This window comes from Vulpes lagopus, chromosome 14 (assembly GCF_018345385.1).
Source record: "Vulpes lagopus strain Blue_001 chromosome 14, ASM1834538v1, whole genome shotgun sequence".
Taxonomy (NCBI): Eukaryota; Metazoa; Chordata; class Mammalia; order Carnivora; family Canidae; genus Vulpes; species Vulpes lagopus.
This window is the reverse complement of record NC_054837.1, coordinates 10,578,575-10,606,402: the sequence shown is the minus strand read 5'-3', so window position 1 is coordinate 10,606,402 and position 27,828 is coordinate 10,578,575. Positions and strand designations below refer to the sequence as shown.

Here is a 27,828-nt window from a genome sequence, read left to right as displayed (position 1 = left end):
GGGGTACAGGTCCAGTCCATACCCAGCACTGTCCTCACCCTGAGTTGCTGGACCAGGGGCCCCAGGTCCCATTTCTTGAGGGGCCAGTGGCACTTCCTAGTGTTGGCCACCAGGCGGCGTCGCAGCCCTGGGGTTCACTTGTGCAGAGAGCGGCCAACTGATGCTTGTAACCCTGCTACCCCTCCAGCCTGGCGGGGGTGCCATCTGCTCACACTGTGGAGGACACACGGAGGTGGACCTCCAGTCTGAAGAGTGGGATTGGGCAAGAGGCTGGAGCAAGACATCTTGGTCGGAGCCAGGCCTGGGGGGAGTTTCCAAGCCCAAACCCAGAATGAAACCCAAGCTGTGATCAGCTCCAGAAGGAGGCCCAGTTCTCAGGGAACAGTGAACTGGAAGAGGTCCCCAGATCCCAAGGGTCAGGGCTTGGAGTGGTGAGCGGCTGGAGAGCACAGCCCAGCCAGAGGGGCCTGGCGAGGAGCAGCGGCCGCCTCCTTCCCCATGAGCCGGCCCCTCCCGCCCTCCCCCAGAGTCTGCAAACTCCTGTAATGTCTGGCTGAGGAGCTCTGAAAGGCTGGCGGGTGTGGGCAGGGGAGGAGGGATCACAGCCTGATGGCCAGATAGCCCCCTGACCAGGGAGCATCAGCGGGGACCCCTGAGGGCAGGGGCACAGGAGCCAGGGGAGGCCAGGTCTGGGCTCTCCTTCATGAGACAGGAAAACTTGGCGATTCTAAAGGGCCCACAAGGAAGCAGGGTTCTGTGTCTGCAGTGTCTGGGCCCTGTGCCCTGGAGGGCGGTACCTCTGGGTCCCCCGGGGACAGGATGGAGGCTGGGCTGGTGGGGTGTGTCAATCTCCTCAGCCTTCATTTTGGCCCTAGAGGAAAGGCCATGTTTGCAGGAGAGAAGACTGAGGCCTGAGGGGTTAGTCTTGCTCCGGGTGGAGGTAAAGCTTGTGGGTTCCTGCTTATGGGCAGAGTGCACCCAGTTCCCCAGGCCCCCTGGGGCTCAGCTGAGGGCTCCGTTGGGTGCTGGGGGACTTGGTTTCCTCTCTTTCCTTCCCATCATCTCCTGCCCCTCACCTCCTGGACAAGGATATTCAGGGTCTTTCCTTGCTAAGCCTGTCCAGCCACACCTAGCCAGGTAGGCCTGGCATGATGCTCTTGCCTTTCCTGGGACTTCGCTCCTCTGTTCCCTGCACCCTGGCCTCAGCCTGACCAGAATGGCTGGGGAGGGGGGGGGGTGTCCCCCCAGCCTCCACTCAGACCCGCTGTCTCTGTCCCTGCCTTCCCAGCGGATGGGCTGGCCCTGGCCCAGGAATGCACTTTGTTTCTGGGTTGAGCAATGTCACTGTGGCAGGGGGGACAGTGGGAACAGAAGAAGGCGCCCATAAGCTTCCTACCCCACGTGGCAGCTGCAGGGACAGGCCTAGTGGGGAGCCTGCCCAGGCTGACCGGGGGCTCAGGATGGGGGCTGGCGGGCTGTGTGTCTGCGTGGGCAGTTTCTCTACTGTACCAGGAGGCATAGAGAGGCCTGGGGCTGTCAGTGCTCAGCTGGAAAGGAAACCAGAGAGCATAGGGGGTCTGTGGGTGCTATGGAGGTGGGAGTCCAGCCTGAGGACCCTGCACCCTTTACTCCTGCTAAACCTGGTCGAGAAGGGTCCCCTCCTCCAGCTGCCTCCCTGTTGAATACCCTGAGGTCTGGGCAGGGGAAGGTCTAAGCTAGTGTCCCCAGGAGGGGAGGCACAGCCAGCACAGAGGAGCACAGAGGAGCAGACACCCAGCCAGGGAAGCACAGAGATGCAGATGGGAGGGCAGCCTCATTCTCAGGAGGCCCATGGTGGTGTTTCTGGGACAGCAGGACCCAGGGGTCGATGGTCTGGTGGGCACTGGGTGCCAAGGGCTGGAGGCATGCCCCATTTGCTTTCCTCACACAGCTGTCTTGTAGTCCTGGGTGTCTGATGCAGATTGGAGAGCTGAGCCCCCTCCTGGTCACCCTTGCTTCCTAGTAGGCTACAGCCAAACGGGGACTTGAACCCAGGCCCTGAGTGCCATTGCCTTGGGTCCACTCTACCCTCTGACTCTGTCCCCCTCCAGCCTCACCCTTTTGCCCCAGAAATCCTCAGTATCCTCCAGCTCTGGGGATGCCAAAGCAGGCTGTTGCTGAGTGGAACCACACCAAGGAGGTGGGAGTCGGGGCACCACTGTGGCTCCTTGCCCCTCTGAGCCTGAGCCCTGCTGTCCTGGCTTTGCTGGGGACTGGAGAGCAGCCATGGGGACTCTGGGCAGCCTGTACCCCTGCACCCTGGCTCCCTTGGGGACAGGAGATGCCACGTCCTCAAGCACATGGGTTGGGAGAGCTGGGCTACCATCAAGGCTTGTACGGGGCAGGCTGTGGGAATGAGGGAGTTAACAGCAGTGGCTTGCTCCTCTCTGGAAAGAAAACTCCCCATAAACGCCCTGCTCCCTGGCCTCCTGCCAGGGCCAAGAACAGGGGCTAGAAACTGGAAGTTCAGGCGTGTGGCCAGCTCTGCCTCTCTAGCGAGCGCTTGAGTAGGGCAGCAGCCCCGCTGCTGCCAGCTGTCCGTCCATACACCCACCTGTCCTCCAGGGTGCCTCTCTTTGTAAACCTGTCTGTCCACCTGTCTGTAATCCTGTCTCTGTCCAACTGTCTCTCTGACCATCCTTCCCTTACTATCCTATATCCAGCTGTCTAGACTATCAATCTGTTTGTCTATCTCTGGCCCCCACCTATTTGTTCATCTGTCCAATCACCTGTGCATCCATCTGCCCATCTTCTTGTGGATTCATCCACCCATCTGTGTGTCCATCTGCCCTCTGTCTCCACCTGGGGCCTCAGAGTCATGGCCCAAGGCCACAAGGCCACGGTCAGCATGGTCCTGCTGGGGTTGGGGCTGGCCCTGGCCATCATTGTGTCCGCTGTGGTCCTCTCTCGCCACCATGCCCGCTGCGGGCCCCAGGCCTTTGCCCATGCCGCGGTTGCCGCTGACTCCAAGGTCTGCTCGGACATTGGGCGGTGAGTAAGAGGTGGGTGGTTGCTGGGTGGCTCTGGGTGGCCAGCCCTGCCGGAGACTTTGTGACCTGTGGTGAGAGTGTGGAGAAGGTGCATGTGTGTGTGTGCGTGCACACTCGTAGTGGGGACCACGTGGGTTTGGATTCCAGCAAGGAAGCAGGCCCAGGACCCTGGCACAGAGCAGGAGGCAGCTGTGTGTATGGGGCACAAGGGGGTTAGGGGATGTTGCCAGAGGTGGTGCATGAGTCTATCCCTAGCTCCAGGGCTCTGGAGGCCCGGAAAGGGCATGGCCACGGTGTGACTGGTCTGGGCCAGGCTGGCCCTGATGATAGGTGCTGGCCCTTCGGAGAAGCCACGACCATTCTCCAAGGCTGGGTTTTTTTCCCCAGAAGTATGGACGAGTCCTGGCCTGCCAGGGTGCACTCAGTGCTGCCCAGAGCCAGTCTCTCACCCTGGCCCAGGACCAGGGAAACCTGCCCTTGCTAGCACCATGTCCCCCACTGCCTCCCCTTCTGAGGTTGCCTGGGGCCCGACCAGTGACTGACATTCATTTGGGGCAGGGGCAGGGTGGGTGGTAGAAAGGGGCCCCGCTGATGTTTTCCAACTCCTTTCCAGGAAGCCCAGCCAGTGGGAGGCTACCACTGCCCACCGGGGCAGAATGTAGCAGGACGCCCCTCCTGGCCCTTGGCCCCCAGCCCAGGCCAGCAAGGAGCCTGAGCCACCATCCCCCTCCCTGCTGGCTGGGTCTGCTTCCCAGAATAACCGCCTCATAGATCATTGTCAGGATCAGAAGTGCTTTGTAAACCGAGGGGACAGTCCCAGAGCAAGGGAGAGTGTGGCCAAGTCCTGGCTCAGGGCACCTCTGGGCAGGTGGCGTTCTGTGCCACCTTTGTTCTGGCTTCACCGTCCCTACATGCTTTATCCTTGTTTCATTCATTCACCTTTTCACTCCTTCCTTCCTCCCTTTCTCTGTCTGTTGTCCATCTCTCTCCTGACCTAGTCCTCTTTCCCCTCCCTTGGGGCTCCTTCTAGGAGGACAGCGACAAGTGGAGGACAGGCTACCTGGTCTCCCCAGGGAAGCCTCCCCTCCCCGTGTGCTCTGGAGAGCATACAGGGGTGCTGAGTGCCCCCACTCTCCACCCTCCAACCTATAGTTGCAAAGATGCAAACAGTGCCAGGGGCTTCAGGCCCCAGAGACCACTGCCAGGGACACAGATGCCAGCAGTGAGAGCTGCTGCCTCATTTCTCTGTGGGGGGTTTGGGGCCACTGTATCTCCCCGAGACTTTGGGGGGCTCTCTGTGGCACAGTCTGCTGTGCACGTGACAGTTGGGGTTGGGGTCTCTGTTCTGAGTCCGTGATGCTCCCTGCAACTCTCCTTGGTAGGAAGAGAGCCGGATGTGGTTTCTCCACCCCCCAACACCCCCCCCCCCCTGGCGTTTTGTGTGTTTGTCAAAGAACAGCACTCTCCACTTCCTTTTCTTGTTTTAAGAAGCCAGGAGTGGGAGGGAGCCTGGAGCTGTCCCCCCGAAGCTGTGGATCATGGATCCAGAGACCCTGGCTGGGCCGGGGGACCTCCTGGCTAAAATCCACCCCCTTGAGGGCTCCTGGCCATGCCACTGCAGGGTCTGAAGGGCACTGCCTGTCTGAAGCCTGCTGTCCCTCCTCAGTGCTGTCCCCAGCTCCCCCGCCCACCATCTCCTTTCACCAGCGGAGCCTCCCAGACCCAATCTCCTATCCTACCAGCACCAGGTTTGCCCCTTTGGGCTGGGCCTTCTGCTACAGCCAGAGCCCCTGGGGGCGGGTTCTTAAGGTTGGCATGAGTGAAGACCCAGCACCATGAGTAGTGGATAAATAGACACACAGTGACAGTGAGGTCCCGTCCCCTCTATCCCTCTAGTCTGTCTTTTTTCAGAGTTATGTCCCAGCATGTTAGGCTTATGTGCAAACTGGGCGTTCAAGGCTCCGAGTAAGTGCTTGTCTTCTAGGGAGACTGTGTGAGCTTCAGGGTAATGGTAGCTTTTAGGTTTGTGACATGTGTCTGCTGTGGCCACTCAGAAATACCTGTTGTTGGGATCCCTGGGTGGCGCAGTGGTTTAGCGCCTGCCTTTGGCCCAGGGCGTGATCCTGGAGACCCAGGATTGAATCCCACGTCGGGCTCCTGGTGCATGGAGCCTGCTTCTCCCTCTGCCTATGTCTCTGCCTCTCTCTCTCTCTCTGTGTGACTATCATAAATAAATAAAAATTAAAAAAAAGAAAAAAGAAATACCTGTCCTCCTACAAGATCCTCAGTGGGAAGATTCATTGTTTTTCCCAGAATCCAATGGGATTCATTGCTGCACTTGAGTTCTAAGGAAACTAGGCTTGAACAGAAGGGAGCTGCCTGGTGTCACAGAGTGAGCAAGCCCAGCTGGGACTGTCATTCTCTTGCTGCCTCTGTAGGGATGGAAACTGTCCTGAGCTCCTAGAGCAGCGGGGTCTTCCCAGAGCCCTCCATCGCCTGTCCTGGGTCCCAAAGCCTCCCCAGCCCCTAGCAGACCTGTAAAGGCCAGAGCTTTACTCATGAAGGGAGAAGCTGGAAAAGAGGATAGTGGGGGCGATGCCTGGGTGGCTCAGTCCATTAAATGTCTGCCTTCTGCTTTCAGCTCAGGTCATGATCTCAGGTTCCTGGGCCTGCCTCTTCCTTTCCCTCTGCTGCTCCCCCTGCTTGTGGTCTCTCTCTCTCTCTCTCAAATATATAATTTTTTCAAAAAATTAAAAATTTGGAAAAAAAAAAGAAGAAGGTTGTGGTATCCAGAGTGTTCACCTTCTAGGGCATTGGAGTCTGGGCTGGCACTGGGCTGCAGAGGTGAGCATGGGGATGGGCCCCTGAGAGCTGGGTCTTATCAGCTGCTCCAGCCCCATCCAGAGGTCTGTGGGTCACACTCTCAGGTCAGAGGAGAGCAGGGGCTCCGGCACGTTGTTGTAACCTTCCAGCCTCAGTTTCCCCACCTGTGAAATGGGACTCCTGCCAGCACTTCCTTCATGGAGGGGGAGCATGCAGCTTGCCTGGCCCATAGGAGGTGCTCCCTTGATGGCAGCAGTCTGACCACTGACTATTATAGTGCCTTGTACTGGATGTGGTTGGCATCTCGGGACCTGGAGTTAGGGCTAGGGTCAGAGCAGGGGACCCTACTGTGGGGAAGGCTCATAGGGTTTAGGGTGTGAGCCTTCCTCCTGTCCCAGTTCCTGTGACCCTAGTGGCTCTCTGGACTCCTGGCCAGCTCACCAGGAAATTACTGCATTTCCTCCCCTCTGGGGCCATGCTAGTGGAAACAGCCTGCGTGCCTGGCACCGTGCATCCACATGTGGGAGTGTGCAAACCTGGGTGGGTGACAGCAGCGATGGTGACAGCAGCCTCTCAGCTGCTTGGGGACAGACGTGTTAGAGATGCGTGATTGTTCTACACTGTAGCTCTCTGCTGGTCAGAACTGTTTCCACTCACAGCTAAAAAGACCAAGGCTCAGGGTGCCTTGCTGTTTCAGTCAGAAGAGCAAGTGGCTCTTGATCTTGGGGTCATGAGTTCAAATCCCACATTGGGTGTAGAGTTTACTTAAAAAAAAAAAAAAAAAGACCCAGGCTTAGGAAGGTTGAATTGCGTGCCCCGTATCATGCAGCTGGGGAGTAAGAACTCTAGCCCAGGTGGCCCTCACCTGGGCCACATGCCTGTGAGCATGTGTATACAGATGAGTGAGGTGTGAGCATGCTTTTCTACCTGCAGGAGGCTTCATCAAATAGGAATGCAGCACCTACTGTCTGCCAGCCATTGTCCTGGGGGCACAGTGGTAACCAGATGGTCAAAGTCCTTGCCTTTGTGGTGGCTGAGACAGACAATCAACAAATCCATGCCTAGTGCTTGAGGGGCTGTGATTATTGGCCATCTGAATATCCTCTTTTATGAAATCTCTGTTAAAATCTTTTGCCCCACTGGGTGTTATGCTATATGTTGGCAAATTGAACTCCAATTAAAAAAAAAATTTTTTTAATCTTTTGCCCATTTTCCTATCAGGTTTTACATCAAATACATTTTCTGCATTATCAAGAAAATCAAATGATTTTTCTATCTTTTTTTTTTTTTAAAGATTTTATTTATTTATTCATGAGAGAGAGAGAGAGGCAGAGACACAGGCAGAGGGAGAAGCAGGCTCCATGCAGGGAGCCCGACGTGGGACTTGATCCCGGGATTCCAGGATCAGGCCCTGGGCTAAAGGCGGCGTTAAACTGCTGAGCCACCCAGGCTGCCTGATTTTTCTATCTTTTAAAATAAATTAAACCACCCTTGCATCTCTGGAAGAACCACACTTGTTCCAATTTTAATATCATTTTTTATTTGGTTTGCTAACTTTTTTTTTTAAGAAGGCTGCACACCGACTATGGGGTTTGAACTCACGACCCTGAGATTAATAAGAGTCGCATGCTCTACTGACTGAGCCAGCCAAGGTACCCCTGATGTGCTAACATTTTGTTTAGGAATTTTGTCTTTATGTTCAATGAGCGATTCTGGTCTGTACTTTTTCCTTTCTTATAATATCTTTGTCAGGTTTTTAAAAAATATTTTATTTATTTATTCGTGAGAGACCACAGAGAGAGGCAGAGACACAGGCAGAGAGAGAAGCAGACTTCATACAGGGAGCCTGATGCGGGACTTGATCCTAGGACCCCAGGATCATGACCCAAGCTGAAGGTAGATGCTCCATGGCTTAGCCACCCAGGCGTCCCCAGGTTTTGGTATCAAGGTTTAGTGGCCTCATAAAAAGAACTGGGAAGTGTTCTCTCTTTTTCCACATTCTGGGAGACAAGGTTTTGTGTTGTTTTTTTGTTTTTAAGATTAGTGTTATTTTCTCTTCAAATGCTTGGAAGAATTTACTGGTTAAGGCTTCTGAGCCAGTTATTTGTGTGTGTGTGTGTGTGTGTGTGTGTGTGTGTGTGTGAAGGTTTTATATAGTGGATTCTATCTCTCTCTTTTTTTTTTAATATTTTATTTGTAAGTAATCTCTATACCCAACTTGAGTCTCAGACTTACAACCCTGAGATGAGACAGTCAGGTGCCCTAGAAATGGATTCTACTTCTTTAATAAGAAAGACTACCAAGTTTTTATTATTTCTTGTTCTTGTTCTTCTTTTTAAAATGTATTCATGACAGACACACAGAGAGAGGCAGAGACATAGGTAGAGGAAGAAGTAGGCTTCTTGCCAGGAGCCTGATGTGGGACTTGTTTCCAGGATCCCGGGATTACCAACCGAGCCAAAGGCAGACACTCAACCACTGAGCCACCCAGGTGTCCCTTATTTCTCCTTGTGCCCATTTTAGTTCATTCTTTCCAAGGGATTCATCCAGTTATGCAAACTGTCACCTTTATTGGCAGACTATTGGTTCATACCATTTTCTTAATACTTTTTTAATGTCTGTAAGGTCTGTAATGAGTCCTCTTTCATTTCTGGTATTAGTAATTAGTGTTTTCTCTCTTTGTTCTTGAGAAGTCTTTTTTTTAAGATCTTATTTATTTATTCATGAGAGACACACAGAGAGAGAGGCAGAGACACAGGCAGAGGGAGAAGCAGGCTCCATGCAAGGAGCCGGACGTGGGACTCGATCCCGGGTCCCCAGGATCATGCCCTGGACTGAAGGCAGCGCTAAACTGCTGAGCCACCCAGGCTGCCCAATAAATAATTTAAAGCTATAATTTTCCCTCAAAGTTTGGCTTAGCTGCATTTCACAAGTTTTTTGCTGTTGTTTTGGCTACTTCCCCTTAAATGCTTGTATTTTTTTTTTAATTATTTATTTATTTTAGAGAGAGAGAGAGAGCATGAGCTGGTGGTGCAGAAGGAGAGGGAGAGGGAATCTCAAGCATGATCTGTACTGAGCACAGAGTCCGATGTGGGGCTCTATCCCACAACCCTAGATTATGACCTGAGCCAAAATTAACAGTTGGATGCCTGACTGTGCCAGCCAGGTGATCCTATTTTTATTTTGAAAAAGTTTTATTTTTTATTTTTTTAAGATCTTACTTATTTGACAGAAAGAGAGCACGCAAAAGTAGGTGGAGTAGTAGGCAGAGGGAGAGGAAGAAGCAGGCTCCCTGATGAGCAAAAAGCCCATTGTAGGCCTGGCTGGATCCCAGAGCCCTCGGATCATGACCTGAGCTGAAGGCAGATGCTTAACCGATGGAGCCACCAGATGCCTCTGAAAAAGTTTTACACCCACAGAAAAAATGGAAAGAATGCCCATTTATCCTTCACTTCGGTTCACCAAGTGTTAATATATCACCTCATTTTCTCTCTCTCTCTTTATATATTATCTATCTGTATTTTTTAAAAGCTGCATTAATTGGGGCACCTGGGTGGCAATGGTTGAGCATCTGCCTTTGACTCAAGTTGTGATCCCAGGGTCCTGGAATCAAGTCCCACGACAGGCTCCCTGCAGGGAGCCTGCTTCTCCCTCTGCCTATGTCTCTGCCTCTGTCTCTTATGAGTAAATAAATAAAATCTTTAAAAAAAAAGTTTGATTAATCATGGCACCTTATCCCTAAATACTTAAGTATATATCTACTAAGAAGATATATACTTAAGAATATATACTTATATACTAAGAATAAGATCATTCTCCTATATAATATAGATACCATTATCACACTCAAGAAATTTGACCTTGATATAATAGTAGTGTTTGATACCTTATCCAATTCAAATTTTCCCCACTGATCCAATAATTCTGTCATCTATTATCTATCTATCTCTCTATCATCTACCTATAACCTCTATTAATTTATCTCTTTAGATCCAGTATCCAATCAGTGATCGTCATGTTTTTTTAGTCTTCTTTAATATAGAACTATCTCTTGCTTCTTTTTTTTTAATTTTTAAAAAGATTTTATTTATTCATTCATGAGAGAAACAGAGAGAGAAAGAGAGGCAGAGACATAGGCAGAGGGAGAAGCAGGCTGCCTGCAGGGAGCCTGATATGGGACTCGATCCCGGGTCCCCAGGATCACACCCTGAGCCAAAGGCAGATGCCCAACGCTGAGCCACCCAGGCGTCCCTATCTCTTGCTTCTTAAAAAAACAAACAAAATTGATCTTCTATGACATTAATTTTTTTAAATTTATTTATTTGTTTATTTATTTATTTAAAGAGCTTGTGAGTAGGGGGAGGGGGCAGAGGGAAAGGAGAAAGAGAATCTCAAGGAAACTCCCCACCAAGTATAGAGCCAGAGGCGGGGCTCAATCCCAGGACCCAGAGATCATGACCTGAGCTGAAATCAAGAGTGGGCTGCCTAACCAACTGAGCCACCCAGGTGCCCCTGCGACATTAACATTTTTAGAGCCAGTCCATCCAGTTGAATCACAGCCTTGCTTCACAATCTTGATTTGTCTGATTCCTTCTTCTTTATTAGACTCTGGTTAAACATGAAGGCTCTCCCATCATTGGTGAGGCTAATTAAGTTGGATTACTTCATAAAAGGTGATATCTTCCATATGTCTGCATTGTAAGGAATACCATTTTCCTTATTAAATTAGTAACACAGTAACGATACTTTGATACTTTGAGTCAAGGTGAATATCCTTTTGTCAAACACCTGATCCATGTTTTAGCATCTATTTTGGTCCTTGTCTGAATAAATAAATTTGTGTTTGCAAAAAGATGATTTCTAAACCTGCCATCTCTTCAACATTCACGAGCTTGCGTTCTTCGGTAAAAAATATCCCCTTCTCCCCAACCTAGATGTTCTCGAGTATCACTATCAACTCAAGGACTGTTTTGATTCAATATATTATAAGCCATCACTATTATGCTTTTTTTTTAAAGATTTTATTCATCCATTCATGAGAGACACACACACACAGAGGGAGAGAGAGAGAGACAGAGACAGAGACAGAGACAGAGAGAGAGGCAGAGGGAGAAGCAGTCTCCATGCAGTGTGTTGGGCTCCACTGAGCAGGGAGCCCAGCACAGGGCTCAATGCCAGGACCCTGGGATCATGCAGAGAGCCTGACATGGGACTCGATGCCTGGTCTCCAGGATCAGACCCTGGGCTGAAGGCAGCACTAAGCCGCTGAGCCACCTGGGCTGCCCTGTTATGTTTTTCAATGCCCAAATTGTCACAGATTTGACCAATGGGAGCTCCTCAAGGCCAGCAACTATGTTCTTTCACATGAATCCATTAGTCTTGGAAAATTTTCTTGACTTCTAGCCCAAGAAGTATACTTGTATATATACACAAGTATACTTGTATATTCCCTCAGCCAGATCTGAAATCAGGAATCAGGAGCGTATGGTATTTCAGAAATCAAGATCTGAGTGCTAGGAGTGTTCATTGATACAGGGAAGCCATTCCTTCTACATTGTGTCCCTGCATAGAACCAGGAGCAATGTACAAATATCATGAGTCTGTACTGAGACCTCCAGTTGAGATCCACAGTCATAGGCTCCTTCCCATCTTCCTCTATCTGGTCCTGTGTGTCTCTTCTGCCATGGTATGAGAAGTTCTCATCAACGTTAATATATTTACTTACTTGCTCTCTCCCCAAATAATCACAAAATAGTTTCAAAATTACTTCAACAGTACTACTATAAACAACAAATCTACTAAGTAAAATTTGAGATGTCTTTGCAGGTTGTTTTTGTTGTTGTTGTTGTTTTTGTTTTGTTGTCCTTTGGATATATCCCACAAAAGATGTATGGTAAAATTAAAATATTTTTCCTGTGTAGTTATCAGTTCAATATACCATTAGCTTAATTTTTTTCCAATTTGTGTTCAATTCTAGGGTTTCCTTTTTAATTTTATTTTTGAATATAAGTCAAAACTGTGTAAAAGACTATATATATCCTTAAAGATCTCATTCACATCATCTTCATCCTGTTCCTTTGTTTTTTTAAAGATTTTATTTATTTATTTATTTATTTATTTATTATTGAGAGAGAGAGAGATTGAGTACACCCATAAGCAGGGGGAGCAGCAGAGGGAGAGGGAGAAGCAGGCTCTCCACTGAGCAGGGAGCCCAGCACAGGGCTCAATGCCAGGACCCTGGGATCATGACTCGAGCCCAAGGCAGACACCCAAATGACTGAGCCACCCAGGGCCCCCATCTTGTTTCTATTCAGTCTTTTAGGGGGAATTATTTTCATTTGTCTTTTATTTTTCTTGTGTTTTTTAATTTATATGTCTCTTCTCATTTTTTTTCTTTGTTTCTTTTTTTGCTATGATTTTTTAAATTTCTCTTTGCAAAAACAAGAAATATATCACTTATTTTCTCTTTTTGGCATAGCTTTTGATATCAAGAAAGTTTTGTGGGATCCCTGGGTGGCGCAGCGGTTTGGCGCCTGCCTTTGGCCCAGGGCGCGATCCTGTGGAGACCCAGGATCGAATCCCACGTTGGGCTCCCAGTGCATGGAGCCTGCTTCTCCCTCTGCCTGTGCCTCTGCCTCTCTCTGTGTGTGTGACTATCATAAATAAATAAAAATTTTAAAAAAAGAAAGGTTTGTGTTTTTGTTCTAATATACTTCTGTTGATATCTTCATTGTATCATATATTATATGTAATTACAATATTAGACATATAAATATGGTACTTTAGTTCTTCTACTTTTGGGGGAAATTCTTTACTACTCTGATGGTTAAACTAGGCTATAGTGCCCAGTCTTTTGGTCAAATACTAGTCTAGATGTTGCTCTGAGGGTCTTTTGTAGATGTAATTAACATTTCATTCAGTTGACTTTAAGTAGAACAGATTATTTTAAAACATGGGTGGGCCACATCCAATCAGTTAAAGGCCTGAAATGCAAAACCAGATTTCCCAGGGAAGAAGGAATTCAGCATTGAATCTGTAACATAAAAATCCTGTCTGAATTTCCATCCTCCTGCCTGCCCTACAGATTTTGAACTTACCAGCCTCTGCAATAATATGAACCAATTCCTCAGAATAAAAATCTCTCTCCTCTGTCTATCCCAGTAGATTGAGAGACTTCTCTACTATAAGTGATACTGAAACTACCTAGAAACCTCTTCTTTCCTCTGTTCTCTTTCCCAAGATAGGATCTGAAGGGATATGGGATATCTTTTTACTCTCAGTTAATACCTACTGGTCAAATCAATAACCTTATTTTATTTCTTATATAGCCTCTCCATTCTCACTCCCATCCTCCTTTTTTTTAACCCACACAACAGGTCTCACCACCCATAATAGCTTTAGGTGTTTCTACTATTTTTTTCATTTAATTTTCTTTCTTCTACCAAATGAGTTTTCTGTCCACACAATCTTTAAAAGAAAAATTTTCACTGGTTCACTTAACACATCCAAACATCCAGTTTTGTGTGCCGTAACAAAGGTACATTTACTTTTATCGGTACTGGAGGGGGCCTGTAAACCAGAGTATTTTCTCTTTTTAGCCTGTCATTTAGCCCATAAGTAAAAGACAACAGTCATGTCCTCAAAACAATATCTCTACTCCATTTTTGTGTTTGTACTGTACCTACATTTTCAGAACAATAGACATTACATTGCTGTACTGTTTCCATTATAACCATCACTTTTACTCTTAAATCTATAGGTAAATATGTATTTAATTCCTACTCTCACTCATGTTATTTTAGTTGTCTGAAGTTTTATTTTTTAAATTTTCTGTTCTTTTCTTTTTTTTCTTAAATATTTTATTTATTTTTTCATGAGAGATACAAAGAGAGAGAGAGAGAGAGGCAGAGACACAGGTAGAGGGAGAAGCAGGCTCCATGCAGGGAGCCCAACGTGGGACTCAATCCCGGGTCTCCAGGATCACGCCCCAGACAGAAAGCAGCACCAATCCACTGAGCCACCCAGGCTGCCCTGAAGTTTGTTTATATTAGATTCCTCAGGAAGTTTTCACAGAGTAAATATTCACTGAGTTCTTGAGTGTTTATAAAAGTCCGTGGCCTTTGTAGGTGACTGTCAGTTTATCTGGATATAAAATCATTGGTTCACATTTTCTGTCCTTGAATGTGTTGATTATAACACTTCATTGGTGTTGAAAAGTCTGATGACAATCTTATTTTCTAAGAAAACTAATCTTTATACCTAGATGCCCAAATAATTATTGTTATTAAAGTTAATAGTTTATTAGAATATACCTCAATATTGACTATTCCAAATTGATTTTTCCCATGCAGTGGAATGACTTTTTTCAATACAGAATAAGTTTTATGTTTTTTTTTCTTTTTAAATCAGGAGAGTTATCTTGAATTATAGTGTTTATTTTATTCTGTCCCATAGATTTGGCTTTCCACTCCGGGACTCCTACTAAGTGTATGTTTGATCTTCTTGCCTATCTTTTGTATTTTAAAATCTCTTTTTCATTTCTTTTTGATTAAAAAAATTCCCTCTTTTCATTTTCTCTCTCTCTCTTTTTTTTTAGGGAACCTCTGTAAGGATTTGCTCTATTTATCTTTGTTTAGCCTTCATTTCTGAGAGTTTTTTCTTTTGTTTTATTCTTTCCTGAGTTCTCTAGTTTTGAGTTTTTTTTTCTATAGTTTTGTTTTCTAAAGTCATCTTTTCTAATCTCTTCATTAACAGTTTTTCTAGGGGCACCTGGGTGGCTCAGTGGTTGAGCATCTGCCTTCAGCTCAGGACGTGATCCCAGGGTCCTGGAATCAAGTCCCACATCGGGCTCCTGCATGGAGCCTGCTTCTCCCTCTGCCTGTGTCTCTACCTCTCTCTCTGTGTCTCTCATGAATGAATAAATAAAATATTTAAAAAAAAAGTTTTTCTAATTTTGATGTATACTGCCCCTTCATTGCTTCTATAATTCTTTTAATTTATTTTGACACATTTTGAAATATTAAGTTGACGTTAACATTTGCTTTATTTTTTTTTAAAGATTTTACTTATTTATTCATGAGAGACACAGAGAGAGAGAGAGAGAGTGTGTGTGTGCATGTGCATCTGAGTAGGGGGAGGAGCAGAGGGGGAGGAGAGAGAGAAACCTAAGCAGATTCCCCCGCTGAGTGCAGAGCTCAGTACAGGACTCAATCCCGTGACTCTGAGATCATGACCTGAGCTGAAACCAAGAGTTGGATATGCAACTGACAGAGCCACCCAGGCGCCCCGTCTCCTACTTTCTGATAATTGTTTTCTCTTTCTTTTCCCTCTATGGTTCCAGTCTTGTTTAGTTTGCTTCTACTACAGCAGCTTCTCCTCAGGCAGACCCTCTGCCTTGGAGGAGAGTGTTCATTTATTCATTTTGAGAGTCCTCAAAACCCAAAACTCTTTGGCACCATGCCTTTCTTTGGCTACCTTTCACTCACGCATAAGCTGGAGCTTGCCAAACCAAATCTGTAATACTCATCTGAGTGAAAGTTCTCAGACTGATTGGCCCTCCCGACTTCCCTATGAGACACTGGTGATGTGGGAATTCTGCAGACCCATTTCCTCCCTTCCCATTTCTCTTACACCATTGTTGATAACCCCACACACTCAGATGTGTGGTATTTTCATCATTCTCGTTTCAGAACACTTCCTAATCTCCATTGTAATGTCTTCTTTGTCCCATGGGCTAATTATCAGTGTTTTTCTTGATTTCCAAATACATGGGGATTTTCTAAGTCATTTATATGATTTCAGTTCTTTGAAACTTGCTTAAAAGTCCATAAAATGATCTGTTTATACAAATATTCTATGCATGACTGTTGAGTACTGCATTCTGTAACATCAGTCCACTCATCTTATGATAGTGGTGTCGTTCGAATCTTCTATAGCCTTACTGATTTTTTTCTTACCTATTCTGTAAGATTCTGAGTGAGGTATGTTAAAATCTTCTCCTGTGTATATTTATCTCTTCCTTCTTTTCATTATGCCAAGTTTTACTTTGTGTGTTTTTAAACTGTTAAGTGTACCTGTATCCAGATTTTTCTATTCTGGATAGAATTTTCTATTCTATTTTTTCTTTTTTCTTTTTCTTTCTATTTTTTTCTTGTTGAATTGAGCCTTTTATAATATTAATGTGTCCCTATTATCTCTAATAAAATCTACTTGGTCTAAAATTAATGTAATTATACATATTATATTATACATATATGTATTAATACAGAATTAATTATACATATGTAATTATACATAGTGTTCACATGATATATATATAGTTTTTTATATATATAGTTTTATTGTCATATATATACTATGTCATATATATACTATATAAAACTATATATATATAGTTTTATTGTCATTTTATCCCTGTCTCTTACTATATTTTTTGTATGTTCTATACTTTCCCCCCATACTTAAATTTTGATATTTTATATTGAATTAACCTTTTAAAAAAAATTTGTGTCCAGGGTGCGGGGCTGGCTCAGTCCAATAAGCATTTGCCTTGGGCTCAGGTCATGATCCCAGGGTCCTGGGATTGAGTCACTTCGCATGTGCATCATGCATCATCTCTGACCAGGCAGCCTGCTTCTCCCTCTCCCTCTGTCCCTCCTCCCCACTTGTGCTCTCTTGTTCTCTCTCTCACTCAACAAATTAATAAAAATCTAAAAAAAAAAACCCCAAAAACTTGTGTCCAATATGTTGCTAATCTACTGTTAGCACTGAGCTCCTAATTCCATGTTTTATAGTTGCCATTTCTCTGGGGAAATCCTTAATCTTGTCTTTTATATCCTTAAATGTAGTTATTTAGAGTCTGTGGCCTGACAGTTTCATAATCTGGAGATCGATGGGTCTCTTTCTTCATTGTTTGTGCTTTCTCTTGGGCTTTGTTTATGCTGTATTACTGCATTGTTTGCTTGGTTATTTTAAAGTTAGCATTTGAAGAATGTATTGAAATGGTTAAAAATAATTGTTAGAAAAAATCTGAGGCTCAGAATACTAACATTCAGGAATCGCCTTAATCCAATTTGATTGACAGTGATGATTTGAAGCTGGGCCACTGGGCTTGTCAGGGCTGGTCTGTTTCTTGTTTCACTCTGAGAGTGAGGACCCATCTCCAAGTGTGGTTCACCAGCAAGCCCAGGCCGCAGTCACATGAGGATGTCAAAAGTACTGCATGGCTTCTTGACCACTTCTTTCAGGACTGGCAAACATCTTGAATGGGTAGAGCAGCTCCAAATGCCAGGCTCCTCTGTCCTGAGGCCTGCATTTTTTCTCTGCCTGTGATGCCTTTAAGCAGATATTTTCTCTTTCTGGCTTTTTTAGTGGTCTGGGAAATTTGATCTGAATTATTTCATTTCCTATTACAGGGATGTCTGATTTACATTTTGACAGATAATTTTGTTAAAACATAAGGGGGAAGGCAGATGCGGGGCACCGAGTAGGAGACCATTGCAATAACCCAGGTGAGAGATGCTGGTGGCTTGGATCTGGGCACAACATAGTGAAGGTAGGAAGGGAGCCATTTTGGGGGGCAGAGATGTGAAGGAAGTGCAGGTTAGGTCATGTTAAGAGTAAAATGCCTTGGGATGCCTGTGTGGCTCAGTGGTTGAGCATCTGTCTTCATCTCAGGGCATTATCTGGAGATCCTGGGATCGAGTCCCACACTGGGCTCCTTGTAGGGAGCCTGTTTCTCCCTCTGCCTATGTCTCTGCCTCTCTGTGTCTCTCATGAATAAATAAATAAAATCTTAAAAAAAGAAAAAGAGTAAAATGCCTCAAATAAAAACTTAAGAAACAAACCAATAAAGTAAAACAAAAGTGAAATGCCTCTTAGATATCCAGAGGAGGTATCTTGTGGATGGCTGGGGATACGTCTGGAGTTTAGGGGACAGTATGAGCTGGAGATAAAACGTGGTTATCATTGTGGAGGTTGCATTTAAACTCTGAGCCTAAGTCAGGTCATCTGAGAGAAGATATAGGTGCACAAGGAACAGCAGACTGAGCCCGAGGCCCCCAATAGCATGAGGTCAGGGAGGTGCCAGGAAACCAGAGCGTGGTGGTGGCATTGACGGCGGTGGTGGGAACTTGTCTTCTGGAAGCCGAATGCAGAAAGCACTTCCAGATGCAGGGGAAAATGGGCCAGTCAAAATGAGGTTTTTGTGATGGGAATTAAAAAAAAAAAATCATTTTCCAGTTTGTCTTGTTTTTGCTTAGGGTGTTTTAATCTTATGAAGCATCTGTGTTTTTCTTCGCCTGGCTGTGACCATCTTATTGTATCATGCTGCTGGCCTCTGCCCCTTCTCCTGTTCCAATATTATGTGTGTCCATGTTGTAGCCATGTGTGCCTATGGGTGAGCCCAGAGCAAGGACATGTGGCTCGGAGGAGAGTGTGAGCCCAGGGTGGAGTGCTCAGGCTGAGGGTGCCCAAGCTGAGGGAGAGTGCTGAGGTCAGAGGTCCCATGGGGTGGAGGAGGGGAACCAGGCCCACCCCCTTCTTGGGCCTTGGTTTCCCCGTCTGTAACTGGTATAAATACTTGCTTCCTTGGAGGGCTTGGGAGGACTCCTGAGTGCAGAAAGAGGGAGCACCCAGTGAACTGTGCAGGGCGGTGCCCTAAGAACAGGGTCATTTCCTCAACACAGGCCAGTCTGACTAGCACCTTGGAACTAAAAGGCCCACCCCGGGATCCCTGGGTGGTGCAGCGGTTTGGCGCCTGCCTTTGGCCCGGGGCGCGATCCTGGAGACCCGGGATCGAATCCCATGTCGGGCTCCCGGTGCATGGAGCCTGCTTCTCCCTCTGCCTGTGTCTCTGCCCCTCTCTCTCTCTCTGTGTGACTATCATAAATAAATAAATGGCCCACCCCTTGGTGCCCATGGGGCCCTAGGTGGGCCTGGGGAGCCCCTTAGCCCAAGCCTGTGGTAGCAGGACAAGATCCTAAGGTCACCTGAAAAAGTACAGTCTTAAAAGGACTGGGGCCCACGTGTCCCCCATGAAATGGGGTGTGGGGGCTACCTAGGCTGGGCTCCTGGACTGCTGGGAGGACCTAGGGGTCTAGAAGGGCCCGGGGAATAACGGCCGCAAAAGCACGGTGCAAACTGAGAAGTACTTTATATAAGGCAAGGGGCGGTGTAAATGGTGTGACAATTTGCAATCTGTAGAGGGCCATGGACCTGTGAGCAGCTGGACTTGAAGGGGTAGCTCAGTGTGGTGTCTGACCTCACGCAGGCTTTGGTGGCAGCAGATGGTCAACCACCTGTCACCATTCCCTAGTAAATGCCAGGCAAGCAAACCCATGTTGGGAGGCTGTGGCCAGGGAGCCAGGCCTCTCATTCTGTGCTGTGTCCCCTAGAGCCATCCTCCAGAAGCGTGGCTCACCCGTGGATGCCACCATCGCGGCTCTGGTCTGCACCGGAGTCGTCCACCCTCAGAGCATGGGCCTGGGCGGAGGAGTCATCTTCACCATCTACAATGCAACCACAGGTAAGTCCAGATAGGGGACCCCATGGGGAGGATGGGATTAAACTGACACGAGATAAATTAACAGGACAAAATCAAATTTTGTCCCCTACATCTGGGGACATGAAAATCCCAAAGACAGGCAGGCAAAATGAGCTAAGGGGAAGGGAGTAGGGGTCTGGAACTTCGAAGGGAAAGAATGCAATTCACAGGAAAAGAAAGAAGAGCAAATGTTTGCTAAACAAATATGTGTGAGGGGCTAGAGAGTGGGGGGCTGGGGGGTGGGGGGAGCACTGGGAAACAATGGGACACAGAGGACTTTGACCAAGCCCTTGTCTGTCTGCCCTACCTAGTTCATATCCTGCTCTAGTTATCTATGGCGATAGCTCTTTTCCTGGAGCAGGTCCTCTAAGTTCTCTCAGGCAGTAGTAGGGGTGAGGTAAAAAGCTCTTCCGGATTCTGCTGGGTTTTAATTGCTTTTAACTCAAAAATAATCTTCATGCCAAAATGGCCATCTTTGGGTGGCCTGCTGTTGGCCCCTACAGCGCAGAGGCCAGCTCAAGTACAGAGAGAGGCCTAGAGCAGGGCCAGGGCCATATGAGGGCGCGCTATGGTGGTGGGAGGCCTGGCAGCCACAGGAGTGCCCCTGAGCACTCACATGCCCTGCCCCAACTCCAGGGAAGGTGGAAGTCATCAATGCCAGGGAGACAGTGCCCACCAACTACATCCCAGATCTGCTGGACCAGTGTGAGCAGGCCCAGCCACTGGGCACAGGTGAGGCCCTTGGAGGAGCCACCATCGCCCACCCCACCAGGCCACTGCGGCTGACCAGAGCACTCCCCTGAGGGGGCTCTGTGGACAGGCTGAGACACCCTGGTGCCAGGGAACGGCAGCTAGCAAATGGGGAGCCCCCATGGAGGAGGTCCTGACCCTCTGGAGTTGGGGGGGTCTTCCTTGGAACAGGGCTTTCTCAGTAGGGAGTGGTGATCCAAGCAGAGGCACCAGCCTGGCCAAGAGCTGGAAGGTCAGTGGAGATGGGGTAGGGGGTGGGGTGGGGGATCCCGGGGCCAGTTTGTGTTGGGCCCTGAGGGAAGGCAATGGGGAGCCATGGGGGAGGTTGAGCAGGGAGGGACATGGTCAGATGTGGCCTCCAGAGAGCTCATTCTGGCTACCATGCCAGGGGGACCGAGCTGGTGGGGCAAGCGTCGGGGTGGTGGAGAAGCCCTGGGGCAGGCCACCGGCCAGGGCAGGGGCGTGATGCCACTGTGCCTTGCAGGGGCCCAGTGGATCGGAGTGCCCGGCGAGCTCCGCGGCTACGCAGAGGCCCACCGCCGCCACGGCCGCCTGCCCTGGGCACAGCTGTTCCGGCCCACCATCGCCCTGCTCCGAGGGGACTACCGTATGCCCTCCGTCCTCAGTCAGTTCCTGCAGAATGACTTCCTCAGGCCTTCCTTATCCAAGACATCCCTGAGGTGAGCACTTCCCCAGGGGGCCCCTGGGCTCCCGCTCGGCTCCTGGCTTCGAGCTGTGGCTCCCACCCAGTTCCACCTCAGCCCCTCCTTGAGCTGAAGGGTTGACCCTGTGGGGGTGTCAGGGGCCCGAAGGCCAGGAAGGCCAGTACTTTGTCACAGTTCATAGACCTTTGAGCTAGGGGACAGAACCTAATCAGAGCGGCTCAGGTCAGAAGAGGCTTAAACCCAAAGGATGGGCTCCAGGATGTGGATGTGGCCTCTGCCGCCACCCTCTGGCCCTGCCCTTCTCACTCCCTCTGGGCTGGCAGGAGGGCTTGGGCCACCCTCCTTCACCTCCTGCCAGCCCACTGGCCGTGTCTTCCCGGAGGGGTCCCAGGCCCGAGTAGGGAGTGTGCTCTCCCTGGGCCCAGGTGATAAGAGAGGTGAGAGTCTTTAGACCCACCCAATCCTAGAGGAACCATCTCTCCTGATGTCTACACCAGCCCCTCAGGACCCCAGACCAGGACGGCCTCCCCGTAGGGTCCCCAGGAACCTACAAGAGCCCCTGCAGGAGTGTGGCTACCTTCGGGGCCTGGCCCCACCCTGAGGCTGCCCCCAACTCCCCAGGCAGCTCTTTTTCAACGGCACAGAACCCTTGAGGGCTCAGGACCCATTCCCCTGGCCCGCACTGGCCGCCACCCTGGAAACCGTGGCCACAGAGGGTGCAGAGGCCTTCTACACGGGGACGCTGGGCCAGACGCTACTGGAGGACATTGCCAACCAAGGTCAGCTGTGCTGAGGTCCCGGAGCCCCCAGCCCTGCCTGAGAAAGAGGTGGGCTCTGGGTGCTAGGAGCGAGGGCAGACCCTTCCCGAGCCCTGCGGGAATGTCAACTGCTCCCAGGACTTGGGGGGGCCGTGCATCCGGGCCTGCCCCCTGCTGGCCTCAAGGACCCCAATGTCAGGGGTCAGGGCCCATGAAGAGCAGAGCCCCAGTAAATGAGGGAGTTAGTGGTGGCCACGGTGGGCCTCAGCGGGCTCCTGGGCCTGGAGCTGGCCACCCTCACAACCTCAGAGGCCAGCTTCCCCTCTCACCTTCCCATCCTCTTCCCACCAACTGCCTGCCTCTGGCCACCCATCCCTCACAGACCCTCCATCACCCCTAGGGCTCTAGCAGGCGAGGGGGGGCGGTGTGGAGAGCCCCACCACGCGACCTGGGGTCAGGGGCGGTCCCTCGGCCTCAGTGTTCCCATCCCTACACGGGGTCTCCTCTGCCTCTCCTCAGGCAGCCGTCTGACCCGGCAGGACCTGGCGTCGTTCCGGCCGGAGGTGGTGGAGGCCCTGGCCATGCCCCTGGGGAGCTACACCCTGTACTCACCGCCGCCGCCTGCAGGGGGCGCGATTCTCAGCTTCGTCCTCAATGTGCTCAGAGGTCAGGCTCCCAGCCCTCCCACCCAGAGTCGGGCCCCACGGGAACTCCAGAGCCCAGCTGTAGCTCTGGGCAGCCTTCCTTTTCTGGCTCGACACCCCCTCCCCGGACTCCAAAGATGGGGCTGCGGACCCGGGTCAAGACCCTGCGTTCTGGAGCTGGCCTCTGGCACAGGCCAAGCCATCCTCCTTGCAGCGGGCTGCGCAGGGGGTGAGCGCGGCCTTTGCGCAGCCAGGTGCCTGGCCTGCAGGATGGCCTGGGGGTCCAGGGAGAGGCCGACTGGCAGTTCCCTGTCACCACCGCGGCAAGTCAACACAAACTTGTGGCTTAGAGCAACAGAAACCTATTTTCTCCTAGTTCTGGAGGCCAGAAGTCCAAAATCCAGGTGTCCGCTGACCCATGCTTCCTCCGGGGACTCTGGAGGACAATGTGTTCTTTGTCTCATCCAGCTCTTGGTGGCGGCCAGCATCCCAGGCTGGCTGCATCATCCCCGTCTCTGCCTCCTGCTCACACGGCCTCCTCCTCTTCTCTGTGTGTCCATTTTATAAGACTACATTTAATTGTGTGATTACGTTTAGAGCCCATCCGGATAATCCAGGATAATCTGCTCTTCTCAAGATCCTTAACTTAATCACACATTTTGCCATATAAGGTAAAATTCACTCTTTTGCCAAGGTCGTGGTCGCAGGTTCTGGGGATTAAGACATGGACAAATCTTTTTTGAGGGGGGCCAACATTTCTACCCACTACAGGGGGTGACCCCCACCTGTGCCCACCCCCTCCCCAGGGTTCAATTTCTCCTCGGAGTCGGTGGCCAGGCCCGAGGGGAGTGTGAACTTGTACCATCACCTTGTGGAGACGCTCAAGTTTGCTGGGGGACAGAGGTGGCGGCTGTGGGACCCCCGCAGCCACCTGGAGATCCAGGTGAGGTGGTCTGTGGTCAGTGGCCAGCCCCCTTCTGGGCCCCAGGGCTCAACATGAAGGAAAGGCCAGTGGCGAGTACTAGAGGGACAGTGTTGGCACCGTATCTCAGAGGAGCGGGAGGATGGGCAGGGTCTGGGGGTGGCCGAGCTTGAGGACAGACTGGAGAGGGCCTCCCAAGGTGACCCTCTTCTCTGTGGGTGCTGTCACCTGCCCGGCCACTCCAGAACGCTTCCCAGGACCTGCTGGGAGAGGCTTTGGCCCAGCATATCCGCCAGCAGATCGACACTCGGGGTGACCACGAGCTCAGCCACTACGGCCTGGATGGGCCCTCGGGCCACAGGATGGGCACGTCGCATGTGTCTGTGCTGGGGGAGGATGGCAGTGCTGTGGCAGCCACCAGCACCATCAACACACCGTATGTGCCTGCCTGTCCCCAGGCCCCACTCCTTTGCTCCTTCAGCTTGTTTTACAAAACACCCGGTCTCTCCTTGCTTGTGTCCATGGGGCAGTACGTTGCTTTTTCCCTGGCCTTCTTGTCTGTCAGAGGGACCATCCACTCTGTCATCTGGCTGGAAGGCCTCCGATGGGTGGCCCTGAGCCAGGATCTGCTTGGGGATGAGCTTTATCCAGAAGGACACCCTGATGGGGGGCACAGGTGGATTCTTGGGGGCATGCCAGGGAGAGAATAGTGACTCCAGCACGCTAGCAGGCTGCCACTAAAATGAGGGGCTCCTGGAAAGTGGTGCTCAGGCACCTGTGAGGGGTAGGAGACTGGAGCCTGCAGCCTGAGCCCAGACTCCCCTCTGTCTGCAGCTTTGGAGCAATGCTGTACTCACCACGCACAGGCATCCTCCTCAACAACGAGCTTCTGGACCTATGCTGGAGGCGCCCCCTGGGCTCGAAAGTCACCCCCCAACCTGGTGAGCCTGAGGACTCCACTGGTGAGAAGAGGGAAAGTGGGCAGGCCAGGCGCTACAAAGCAGCCCTAGGGCCAGCCCCAGTTTGCACAGCAGTGGATGGAGACTCAGATGGAGGGGTGGTCTAGAGGGCGCTGGGTGGAAGTGAGGCTGCAGGTGACACCCATCCGGCCTCTAGTTCCAGGTGAGCGGCCTCCATCATCCATGGTCCCCTCCATCTTCATCAACACAGCCGAGGGGTCAAAGCTGGTGATAGGCGGGGCCGGTGGGGAGCTCATCATCTCTGCTGTGGCACAGGTGAGTCAGGGAGCTCCTGGCTGGAACATCCCCTCTTCCAGGGGAAGGGAGGTGTTCGTGTAGGGACACTGGTGTCCCCTCCCTCCCCTCCTGTGTTTTCTTTTTCTCCCCTAGGCTATTATAAAGAAGTTGTGGCTTGGCTTTGACCTGAGGACTGCCATTGCAGCCCCTATCCTACATGTCAACAGCAATGGCCAAGTGGAATATGAACCCAACTTCAGCCAGGTAAGACCACTGTCCCTGCCTCCACTAGGACAGATGCCTTGGTGCATGCTGCTCAGAGCCCCCCATGGGGTCCCAGCTCTCCAGTATCTTAGGCTGGGCACACTTCCCCTTCTGGGGCTGTCAGGAGTTCAGAAGCTCAGCGGGGGAGGCACCAGGCCAATCCTGTGGCCTCCAAGGCAGGAAACAGGGTGTTATCCATGCTTCTCCCAGGCCAAACACCTCTGCACCTTGGTCTCTGCTCTGTCCTATTCTCTCTAGAAGCTAGTTTTCCTTCCTGTGGCCTCTCAGACTCTCCCACATGGTGATCTTTTTCCTTGTGTAATTTGTAACCTTTATGTGTCAGTTTATTTGTAAGAGTATTCTGTGACAGTCTGCATAGCAATTTCCTTCTGCGGCATGGGTGTTGCATCAGTGCTGGTTCTTAGGAACATTTCCTGGTTTCCACACACACACAGAGCTAAACTCTCTTGTCTGACTCCCTGCCCCCATGGCCCTGTCCCAACAGACAGTCACCTCCCTCAGAGCTTCTCTGGGTTGGCAGATACCCTTTGCTGAAGTCTAATTTAAAAGCCTGGCAGGGGATGCCTGGGTGGCTCAGCAGTTGAGTGTCTGCCTTCGGCTCAGGGCATGATCCCAGGGTCCTGGGATCGAGTCCCGCATTGGGCTCCCCGCAGGGAGCCTGCTTCTCCCTCTGCCTGTATCTCTGCCTCTCTCCGTGTATCTCTTATGAATAAATAAAATCTTTTAAAAAAGTAAAAATAAAAGCCTGGCGGCGTGTCGAGGCCCTGAGCTTCATGCCTGGCGTCGATTTAGCCAGCTGGGGTCTAAGGTCCTCAAAGTTGCCTTTCCTGTGGTGAGGCACTCTTGTTGTCACGGCTGCCTCCCCTGGCCCTTAGAGCACCACAGTGTGAGGAACCTTTACTCCAGAGGATTGTGTGTGTAGCCCCTGTGAACCATAGTCTTGGGGGCTGGAGATGAAGGACTCTCAGAGTTCCTGCTATGGGATCCTCCCCATGGCAGAAAGATGGAGAGTATTCCCTCAGGGCTCATCTTGGATCCTTCCTGAACCTTGACTGAGGTTTTTACTTTGTGGACAATTCTCTGAGGACTCGAAGAAGCCAACGACCAACTATAAGGCCAAGATCCTCAGCTGGCTTGGAGTGTTAGTGTTGGCCGTACATCCAGGGCCTTCTATGACTAGCGTCTGGGTGGAGGCCTTAACTGTCCAAAGGCCTTCATAGGCAACCCAGGGACTAAGGACAGAAGGGTCCTCCTTCCTCAGGGCCTTGGAATTTGGCCACTAGATACTAAGGCACAGAGTTTTCTATGACCACAGGTCCTGTTGTTGTCTCAGCCATGGGGACCTTGGCCTTCAAATCTAAAGACCCTGGACAATTAGTGCATCAGAGAAACATAACCCAAGGGTGCTCTGGAGATCTCACCCTACCCGTGTGACATCAGGTATGAGGCCCTGGTCCTATGGATTGCAGAGCATCAGGGTCTTTGTACATAGAAATCACTGGCACCTAGGGCCCTTGTGGGCTGAGATCCTTGGCCTGGGGCTGGTCCAAAATGTTAAGTGAAAATGTGAGGCCCGGGGATCCCTGGGTGGCGCAGCGGTTTGGCGCCTGCCTTTGGCCCAGGGCGCGATCCTGGAGACCCGGGATCGAATCCCACATCAGGCTCCCGGTGCATGGAGCCTGCTTCTCCCTCTGCCTGTGTCTCTGCCTCTCTCTCTCTCTCTCTCTCTCTCTGACTATCAAAAATAAATTTAAAAAAAATTAAAAAAAAAAAAAAAAAGAAAGAAAATGTGAGGCCCGAATAGCACAGGCCTCTACACTTCAGAATCCGTGTAAAGGTTATAGACTGGCAAATATGTGAGCACCCTAACACTCTAAGAACCCTGTGGGTTCTTAGAAACCCACACCTAGGTCCCTGATGTCTTCAAATTCCACAGACTCGCTCTCTGAGACCGGAGCCACATGCACTGAGCGCCTCACCCTCCAGGAGCACTGGTGCCTTTAACCAGGGCGTCAATGTCCTTGAACTCATAGGCATTCAAGAAAATGGGATCTGAAGCTTTGGATCCTCCTTTCAGCTGCTTCCTCAACCAATGGGGCACTAAGCTTTTAGGGCCTCAAACCCTAAGAAGTTTACCATTTTCTTGGCAGCCAGGGTCTCTAGTCTTCTCCGGTCAGTGTTGAGGTGGAAGGTCTTATGTAGCCCAGCTGCTGGTACCAGGACCTTCCTCCTCCCTGTCCCAGGGTCCCTGGGCACTGAGACCCTGAGGCAGGGAGCCAGATGTTGAGTTGGACAGTTCCTATGTATGGAGGAGCTGAGACTTACTCCAAAGGCCCCAGGTTCTACCTTCTAGAAGGCTTTGCTTTCAAGGTCCTCAAAATTAGAGGTCTGTCAGCCTAAGTTCCCAGCAGCCATTTCTCTGCCAAAGCCCCTAGAGTCCTCAGATGTTGTGCTCAGGCCCTGGTGTCCTTGGATCCAGGCCAGAAATGATCTTGCATTTCGAGCTCCTTCTGGCCTGACTGGTATCCTCCCCATTGTGCTCCCTGGAGCCTGGCTCCTCCACTGGAACTTTCTGTGGGAGACCACAGACTCCATGCCCTATAGACAGGCCTGCCTCCAGTGCTCTCCCACTGGACGCCCAGTCCTGCTGGCTCCGTTGGGGCTCAGGTCTCTCTGCCTGTGGCCTTGCCCCCTAGACAGGTGGAGCTAAGCTGTCCTCACCTGTGCACTGGCCTTCTTTTCCTTCCAGGAGGTGCAGAAGGGGCTCCAGGACAGGGGCCACAACCAGACTGAGAGGCTCTTCTTCCTGAACGTGGTCCAGGCCGTGTCCCAGGACGGGGCCTGTGTGTATGCCGCAGCGGACCCGAGAAAAGGTGGGGAGGCCTCAGGCTACTGAGCAGACTGCTCCTGAGAGCTGCAGTCTGGCCCCCCATAAGCCTGTGCCCAGGCTGGCCTTGGCCACAGGACCAAGCACTCAAGCAGGATCTGGACCCTTCGGCAGAGGGTTGGCCTGAGGCTGCAAGAGGTGTGGACAGCCTGAAAGTCGGATGACTGTGAGGGATGAGCCGTCTCCCAGAGCCCCTTGCAGCCCTTCCCTGGCCCCCCAAGCCTTCGCTAAGCCTCTCACCCAGGACTGTGGCCCACCTTCCCCCCAGGCCACACTCCCCATCTGTATACCCTCTAGTCCAAGATTAAAGAGCAGGGTGGACCTCA

The 27,828-nt window shown here is 50.4% G+C and overlaps 1 protein-coding gene across 3 annotated transcripts; it reads left to right on the top strand.

Moving 5' to 3' along the window:
- Positions 1-7: 7 nt before the first annotated feature.
- Positions 8-27,828, top strand: GGT5 (gamma-glutamyltransferase 5). 3 transcript variants are annotated; one of them, XM_041728376.1, is made up of 12 exons: positions 8-940; positions 19,247-19,377; positions 20,032-20,127; positions 20,630-20,825; positions 21,432-21,589; positions 22,088-22,234; positions 23,019-23,155; positions 23,380-23,570; positions 23,969-24,075; positions 24,251-24,369; positions 24,484-24,594; positions 27,365-27,828. In XM_041728376.1, the coding sequence occupies exons 2-12, from the start codon at positions 19,329-19,331 to the stop codon at positions 27,509-27,511; spliced, it is 1,458 nt and encodes a 485-aa protein (XP_041584310.1). In that variant the 5' UTR covers positions 8-940; positions 19,247-19,328; the 3' UTR covers positions 27,512-27,828. The 3 variants fall into 3 exon arrangements, with proteins under 3 accessions (XP_041584310.1, XP_041584308.1, XP_041584309.1); XM_041728374.1 differs by having other exon boundaries at positions 8-3,030; XM_041728375.1 differs by lacking the exon at positions 27,365-27,828 and adding an exon at positions 25,931-26,083 and having other exon boundaries at positions 8-3,030.